This window comes from Magnolia sinica, chromosome 14 (assembly GCF_029962835.1).
Source record: "Magnolia sinica isolate HGM2019 chromosome 14, MsV1, whole genome shotgun sequence".
NCBI lineage: Eukaryota > Viridiplantae > Streptophyta > Magnoliopsida > Magnoliales > Magnoliaceae > Magnolia > Magnolia sinica.
This window is the reverse complement of record NC_080586.1, coordinates 68,548,135-68,556,759: the sequence shown is the minus strand read 5'-3', so window position 1 is coordinate 68,556,759 and position 8,625 is coordinate 68,548,135. Positions and strand designations below refer to the sequence as shown.

Genomic DNA, 8,625 nt, shown 5'->3' with positions numbered 1-8,625 from the left:
TCTTCAAGTGGGACCATCATGTAGATGCCTTAGCCCAAAATTCATGGGCAAACCTCATTCTTTGTAGAGGAAACAACTTCCATCTGAAATACTGAGTCGGCACATGTGATTGCTTTCTCTGGAACACAGCCATGTAATTGGGAAGTGGCCCAAAATTCTGGAAATTAATATTGAGAACATTGTTAGTAAATACACGTGAAATGTTGAATCTTTTAAAAAATATAGGGTATTTTTTTAATCTACTATTTATTTATATGGTTAATGCTATTAAATTCAAAAAAATGAAATGAAAATAAGCAATTCCTATTTCCTAATATCTAGTGTATATGATGTCTTTTTTATTTTTTTATTTTTGCCATGGCAATTAGTCCCAAAAGAGAGGATAAATACAACATAAAAATGTAGTTGCTTGGCCAAGAATAGTTAATATTTTATCACGCTAAAGATGGCTAAGATTAGATCTGCTTCCTCACTTCTTTTAATGCATGTAGCTTGATAAAAACTTCACATTTACAAATAAAAAATCTAGAGAAGCTCTGTGGAGTGTAAGCATATTGCATGCTTACAATTGAGAAAACTTTGCAGGGTCACCGTGATTTATGTATTTTATCCAATGCAAAATAATTTTAGAGCTTGAGACCAAAAACAAAGAATATCATAAGGTCAGGACGACCATATCACAAGAAACTGTGGGAATTGAACTTCTACTATTGAAAAATTCTTGGGAGCCATGCAAGTTTTGGATCAAGCACATCTTTGTGTTTTCCTTCATCCATCTATGTGTGATCTTACCAAGAGGTTGGATGACAAATAAAAATCACCATGGGCCCTAGGAAGGTTTCAACCATGAAAATCATTATTCCTATTCTGTTCTTGTGGTGTGGTCCACTTGAGCTTTGGATATACTGAAATTTTGGGGTCAATTGATAAAATGAGCTGGGAAAATGGATGCACCAAGTGGATAAACCACATACATTCATGGTGGGCCCAACAATTTACTTAGTACAATAAAAGCATACTCAATAACTCAGTATGTAAAATCCACTCCATCTATTAGGTGAGAACCATCATTGAATTGTAAGCCTGATTAATAACTCAAGCGGGCTACTCCATTCATCTTTGTGTGTATCTTCTATTCATCCTCGTGGGTTAAGTTTGATTAATGTGTTTGATGAAAGATACACCACATGGCAGCCCTCACACAAACCTATGGTTGACATTCCATTCCCACTGTTTCATGTAGAGTAACACGTGAGTTGTGGATGTAGCTGTTTGTTTTTTTGAAATCTTGACCTAACATCAAGCATAGAGCCTGATGAACCTAATGGATGAAGAGGATTTTACATTTAAAACATGGTGGGCCGGCCCTTGAATTGGTGTTTTATGTGGTGAGTAAAACGGGTGGTGTGGACTCTGGTACCTCTGCCTCACTCTCTTTTTTCTCTTTTGAGAAAATGACCACTGTAGACAAAACCTTTTACCCAGCGGTTTTTATGAAGGAAGACAAACTTAAGTTACCAAGTTAGACTAGCACGTGCGGACAGCGACTTTGAAGACGAAACTACCCCTCCTTTTTACCTCCGTTGCTTTTCCTCTTCCTCACTTCCCTCTTTACATTTTCGAAAAACGAAGACGAAAACTCCAGCACCGCTGCTTTTACTCTCCCTTTCAACTGTTTGTTTTTTCTCTCCCTCCTTTTCACTGTTGCTTTTCCTCTCCTTTTCCACTGCTGTTTTACTGCCATTACTTTCACCTCCTTTCCTCACCCGTTAGAAAGACCAAAAAACACCCTTTCTGTGGGCCCCTCTTATCAACATTTTGTCTTCTTCTGAAAATGGTCCGTCCAATGAAGAAAGCACGCACCACAGGTATATTTTAAACTCAGTTGGGCCCACATTGAATGTATTTAATATAGGAAACGGATTGGCTACTCCCCCTAACACCAGCCCCGTGGTCGGTGGTCGATGATCCGTTGGCCCCACCATGATGTATATGGTCGCCGGTCGGTGCTCTGTGGGCCCCACCATGATGTATGTGTTTCATCCATTCCGTTCATCCATTTTTAAAGTTCATCCAGGGCTTTATCCTAAAAATAAGAGGGATATAAATCTTAGATATACCACAATACAGGAAAACAATAGTGATTGGATATCCATCATTTAAATCGTCCTGAGGCCCACTGTACTCTTTACCTGAAATCCAATCTGTTTATTACGTCATAAAGACCCAGATGAAGGGTAAAAACAAAGATCATGTTGATCCAATACTTTTATGGCCACCAAAAACTTTTTAATGGTTGATGTTCATTAAACACTGTTTCCTGTAATGTGGTTCAATTGAGATTAGGATATACCTCATTTTTTGTATAATATCGTAAAATGATATATAAAAATAGATGGACGGCATGGTTGAAACACATACATCATGATGGGGCCCACAGAGCACCGAACACCAGCCATTGGCTGGTGGCATGGGGAGTAGCTAATCCGTTTCATGTAGTATATCCACGCCATCCATCCGTTTTTCTATCTAATTTAAGGGGTTGAGCCTGAAATTGAAGCATATGAAGATATGAAGTGGATCATACCACGAGAAACAGTGAGCATAATGATTTTCTAGTTTGTCCCGCTGATTTTCTAATTTGATCCACTCAATTTCATATTTGTTGGAAGTGCATAGGTGGATGTATAACATACTTTGTAATTTTGGTAGATGATGAAATGATCATCTTTATACTTTGTCTCATTGTATTTTCAGTTTGTCTCGCTCAATTTCCAGATTGGCCCGCTCAATTTCCAGTTTGGCCCACTCAATTTCATTTCCAGCTTGGCCCGCTCAATTTCTAGTTTGGCCCGTAGTATATCCACGCTGTCCATCCATTCTTCCATCTAATTTAAGCGGTTTAACCCCAAATTGAAGCATATCAAAAGATCAAGTGGATGATACCACAGTAAACAGTGGGCATAATGATTTCCACCATTGAAACCGTAGTGGGCCCAACAGTGATGTTTGTTTGTTATCACATCTTTCTTTTTTAAAAATTATGTGAATGAACCGCTTCGAATATAGAATAAGTAGCCTAACGTACTTTTTTATTGTCTATATAAATTGGCCTACGTAATCACTATTTGTGAAGAAAAAAAGAGTATATTCTTTAGCACACATATAAATACCATGATCAAGTATACCTTTCAAATGATGCAAAATCTTTTTCCCTACTTGTAAATGAATCTAATTTAGAAATTTCATGTGATAGTTAAGTAATTCCACAATATACAAGATTTTTAGGCTAGTATGAGTTAAGTATTTAAAACTTCTAATCAACAACTTGAAACCCTTTAGGATCTATTAGATTGTTTTTCTTGTCGTTGCTCAATTTCAACGTAATTTCCATGAGTATGCACACTAATTTAGAATTTTTCATCGCAATGATTTTTAGAGTTTCATGAATATACGTGTTCTCAAATGAAAAAATTACATCATGTATTTAATTTATCCTGATTCAAGATAATACGCCATAAGACCCATATTTGTCATTTCAAATTTACGAAGTAGCCTTTATAAACTCATCAATCATAACACTATCATTGTCTGTGAATATTAGATCACCAATGTATAAGGATGTCAATAATACATCACCATGTTCATTGTGTTAACATGGATAACATGCTCATTAGGATAACTTGTTTGTTTGTTATCAAACCTATTCATAAGATCATAGATACATTGTTTTCAATTATGTCTGATTTTGTCCACTATGTTTATCTTATGAATTTTATTTTTGATATGTTTTTCAATTCATCTCTGCAGGCGACGAATATTCTGTTGTAATCTCCAACCCAACATCTAGGTGTACACTGACATGGTGGTTTGACAAGGTGAAGGGTGGAGTAGAGAAGCACGATAGTCGGCTAAATCTGTTTAGGCAATCCCCTTTCTCGTTTCTATTGCATATTACATCATTTAGATTTATAGGGGCTCTATTTCACCTTCTTCTTGTAAGATACAAAGGTGATCTAGTATTTGAGATCAGGGGGAGACGATTACAGTTTACCGAGATGGACTTCGCCCTCATTACCGGTCTTAAGACTGGAGATCTTACTGTACCAAATATTTCTTGCACTACGAGTACATTAAGAGACAAATACTTTAAAGAATATCCAGTATTAAAGAAGCACCTAATGGACGTGTTTGAGAGATTAATTGACACCAATAAGCATGAAGACGTCGTGAAGGTTGCCCTACTTCTAGTTGTGGAGTACTTTCTTAGGGGAAACGAACCAAAAACCAGGTGTAACATGGATTATATTCATCTGGTGGACTCGCTAGATGATTTCTATAGGTATCCCTGGGGTAGTTTGGGATACAATACAATGTCGCAAGGAATCGAATCTGCCGTTGCCGCATCAAGTTCCCCTCGGTACACTGTGTATGGTTGTGTCCTTCCTTTACAAGTAAGAACACCTTTTATTTTCTATATGTTTTCCCTCTATAGTTAATTTTGAATTTTTAACCGGGTGCAATTCCATTCTAATAGGTATGGGCAGTAGAGATATTACCAGCCCTACAAGAATGTGTTGTTTCATATGTTCCCCATCAAATTCCACGCTTCATTCAATATCGAGGCTGGAAGGGTTGGAGGTACAAGAGAATACATGCTATTTTCGAGAGTAGAGCTGTAAGTTTATATATATATATATATATCTCTCTCTTCCATCTACTTTGCTTAACTTGACGTATATGCTTTTATATTTAACATTACTCTTTATTTTTTTGCAGACATCAGTAGTATTGAAATTAGAACCAACGCTGCGAGAATGGGAAACAGATGCCGTTCGCTCGGTGCGTGACAGTTTCTAGGTGAGCTGTTGTGAAAAATGAACTATATTTTATCTACCATTGTTTCGATATCCTTACTCTGACATATCCATGTATACATTTTGCAGCTCACTGAGAGTCAGGAAGATGATGAGGAGGATGAGGAGGGTAATGAGATTGATCATGAAGAGGATGACGAGTCAGATGATAATGATAAGAAAGGCATGGAGGGAGAGGGACCGAGGGTGGGTATTATGAAGAATGTTCTTTTTATGGAGGAATGTCGGATTGAGAGGGAAGAGTTGAAGAAGGAGAGAGAGGAATTGAAGAAGGAGAGAGAGGAATTGAAGAAGGAGAGGGACGAATTGAGAAAAGAGAGGGAAGAGATAAGGAGGAAAGAAGCAATGTTTAATGAGAGGGATACCTTACTGAAAGAGAAAGAACAATTTAAGAGGGAGAAGGACTTGTTTTTTGAGGAGAAGGAAAAGTTAGCGAATGAGAGGGAGGAGTTTAATAAGGAGAAGGAAGGTACTCATACACAAAAGGGACATTTTGTGATGGAGGAGGGTGAGGAGTTGAGGAATAGAGGGGAAGTAAATATTGACGATAAAGAACCTGGATACGAGGATCTGGGTGTGCAATCGTATAGTAATGCCAAAGGTAATGTATTGAATGCATCCACTTCTCATCCCGTTTATGAAAGAAGAGCCAAAAGGATATCGAAGCCATCATATTACAAGATGTCTCCGTACTTGTCCCTGTCTGCATTCGACACAACCCATGGGTCGGTTCCCGAACCCAACCAAGTAACCGCTTTTGCTACTTCTCCGATACCATTTCCTCTACATATGGATCCTTTCAGAGCATTATCCGCACATGAGGTGAAAGAGGTAGATGACTGGTATGAAGCAAACAAGGACATCCCAGCATGGAAATGGTTTAGTACGATATGGATGAAAGATGCGTGGGTTGATAGCGAGGTAATCATTACTAATTTATTCTCTATATGCATTGATTGACATATAATTAATTGTTATATTAATCTATGACTAAATCGTACTATCCTATTGATAAGGCTATCGACACATACATAGAGTTCCTTGAAAAAAGGCATAACGACCTTTCAATAACATATCGCCAGGATTGCAAGTTCTGTCCTACGTATTTTACGGTAACTGTTTATTTCGCCAAACCTTAATTTGTTTGAAGATTTTATTTTCTTACATGTATTGAACTTTGAGCATGTTTGTAACAGCAAAGCCTTGAGGGGTGTTTGCCGGTTTTGATCGCATACCGGGCCTCAAAATCGGCATCAGAACGGGCCTCGCTAATAGGCCAGCTGACTCCGGCTTACGCAATTGCCAAGCAGCGAGATAAACCATACGCCAAAGCGATTTGGTGTTATGAACGGGTAATGCACTCGTCACAGAACATCATCTGTTACTGTTATGTGTTCTATCATGTTTTGACTAATATATTATTTTGTGAATCATGGACAGGTCTATGCGCCCATAAATTATGAAAATTCACATTGGTTTCTGTTGGTCATCTACCCTAGAGCAAGAGAAATCGTTGTTGTAGATAGCTTATGCACAAATGTAATGCCGAAGTATAAGCAGCAGATGAAGAACATGACTGATGCACTCCCCATTCTCTTCCATGCCACTGGAGACAGCACTGCGCTTGAAGGGAAGAATTGGTCCGTTAGAGTGGATGAATCTGCGCCGAAGCAGCACAATGGTTATGACTGCGGCATATTCGTAATGAAATTCATTGACATTTTGTGTAGCGGTCTCACCTTGGCGGGAACAGACATGCAAAAATTCACTGCCGATTGGAGGAAGTCAATAGCATATGATTGTTTGTCTCTAGTCCGTAGATGATATTTGTCCAGGGCATGGGAGGATTTTTGGAAAGATGTTGTATTATATAGATTATTAATTTCATTGTTGAATATACTTTGTACATTGTTGTCCCGCTCATGTACCATTTCATGTTATATACATTGTATGAGGTTGACAGTATTCTTGGAGTGACAGAAAATTTCCAGCTCTGTTCATTTCAGTCTGAGTTCCTTCTCTAATCACGATGGCCTTGGGAGGGTTGATCCGAGGGATGGGTTGGCTGCAAAAGGGTCGATTAAAACCATATTGGGTTATCTTGCTGGTTTTGAAACCATTATGCCAGCCAGGAAGATAACCCAATATAGTTTTAATAGGCCCTTTTGCAATCAACCCATCCCTCGGATCAACCCTCCCAAGGCCATCGTGATTAGAGAAGGAACTCAGACTGAAATGCACATACTTGAAAATTTGCTGCATATTTACCGGAAGTACATGGGTGGATGTATAGCATGCTATGTAATTTTGGTGGATAATGAAATGATCTTTGTACTGTCCCACTGTATTTTCAGTTCCCGCTCAATTTCAGTTTGGCCCTCTCAATTTCTAGTTTGTCGCTCAATTTTCGGTTTGGCTGCTCATTTCCATGTTTGCCTCCTCAATTTCCGTTTGGCCCATTGAAATTCTAGTTTGTCTGTTCATTTCCATGTTTGCCGCTCAATTTCCAATTTGGCCCTGAAATTCTAGTTTGTCCGCTCATTTCCATGTTTGCTGCTCAATTTCTAGTTTTCCCGCTCAATTTCCAATTTATCCCACTCGATTTCCAATTTGGCCCGCTCATTTTTAAGTTTGTCGCTCGATTTTCGTTTGGTGCTCAATTTTTAGTTCGTCGCTCAATTTCGGTTTGTCCGCTCGATTTTCGATTTGGCGCTCAATTTCTAGTTTGTCCGTTCATTTTCCGGTTTTGCTCAAATTCCGGTTTGTCCCGATTTCTAGTTTGTCGCTCAATTTCGGTTTGTCCGCTCTGGCCGCTCAATTTTCAATTTGGTCGGCTCGATGTCGATTTAGTGTCTCGCTCGATTTCAGTTTGGCCCCCTCGATTTCTAGTTTATCCTGCTCAATTTTCATTTTGTCCTCTCAATTTTCGGTCAATTTGCTTCACTTCACAGTCATTTCCATGCATTTCACGGTCATTCCCGGCGATTCCGTGTTGATTCACTATCATTTCCATGCATTTCATGGTCAACTCCCTTCACTTCACGGTCATTTCCACACGTTTCACTGTCAATTCGCTCCACTCCACGGTCATTTCCATGCATTTCACGTTCAATTCCGATGATTCTGTTTCATTTCACGGTCATTTCCCTTCACTTCACCATCATTTTCATGCATTTTTTCCTAAACAAACAAGCTAAAATATAGGACAACTGCTCCATTACAAGTCGTATTTTGTATCAAGCAATTTATTCGGGAGAGGGAAATCCGGCATATCTTGTTAGCTTGAGGGGAGGCATTGGAATTTCCTTTGCCTTCAACACAAATGATCTGCACTCAATTATAATAAATTTATAAGGAACTTATATATTAATCAGGGTAACCCGAGACCCCAACTCGAGCCCAGCCTAAGTTTTATCGGGTTGGTGTTTGTATGGCCCAACCCTAAGACCAAACTCGATACATCCTGCTCAAGCCCAACCCAATGTTACGTCGGTCATAGGTTGGTCGGTTTGAGCCCGCCCAACTTTTAGCCCTAAAATCATATATGGTACGTCAAGTAACTAATTTTGGTTTATAAGTATTTATTATATGAATAAAGAAAGAATTGAAAAAAGTGATAATTTTTGGTTTTATATGCTTATATATACATATTTACATAAAGGTGTTAGAGAAAAATGTAGGTAGAATAAAATTCCCTATGTTAAAAAAAAAAAAGGATACGAATACGGTTATAGCTACAGTTATAATC

At 38.5% G+C, this 8,625-nt stretch overlaps 2 protein-coding genes across 2 annotated transcripts; both read left to right on the top strand.

Annotated features, from left to right (window-relative positions):
• Window positions 1-3,865: 3,865 nt before the first annotated feature.
• LOC131225000 (uncharacterized) lies at window positions 3,866-4,850 on the top strand. Its single transcript, XM_058220429.1, has 3 exons — window positions 3,866-4,454; window positions 4,538-4,670; window positions 4,780-4,850. Exons 1-3 carry the CDS (start codon window positions 4,059-4,061, stop codon window positions 4,848-4,850), a joined length of 600 nt encoding a protein of 199 aa, XP_058076412.1. The 5' UTR covers window positions 3,866-4,058.
• A 372-nt stretch (window positions 4,851-5,222) lies between these two features.
• LOC131224999 (uncharacterized) lies at window positions 5,223-6,717 on the top strand. Its single transcript, XM_058220428.1, has 4 exons — window positions 5,223-5,798; window positions 5,894-5,989; window positions 6,074-6,229; window positions 6,318-6,717. The coding sequence occupies exons 1-4, from the start codon at window positions 5,223-5,225 to the stop codon at window positions 6,699-6,701; spliced, it is 1,212 nt and encodes a 403-aa protein (XP_058076411.1). The 3' UTR covers window positions 6,702-6,717.
• Window positions 6,718-8,625: the final 1,908 nt, after the last annotated feature.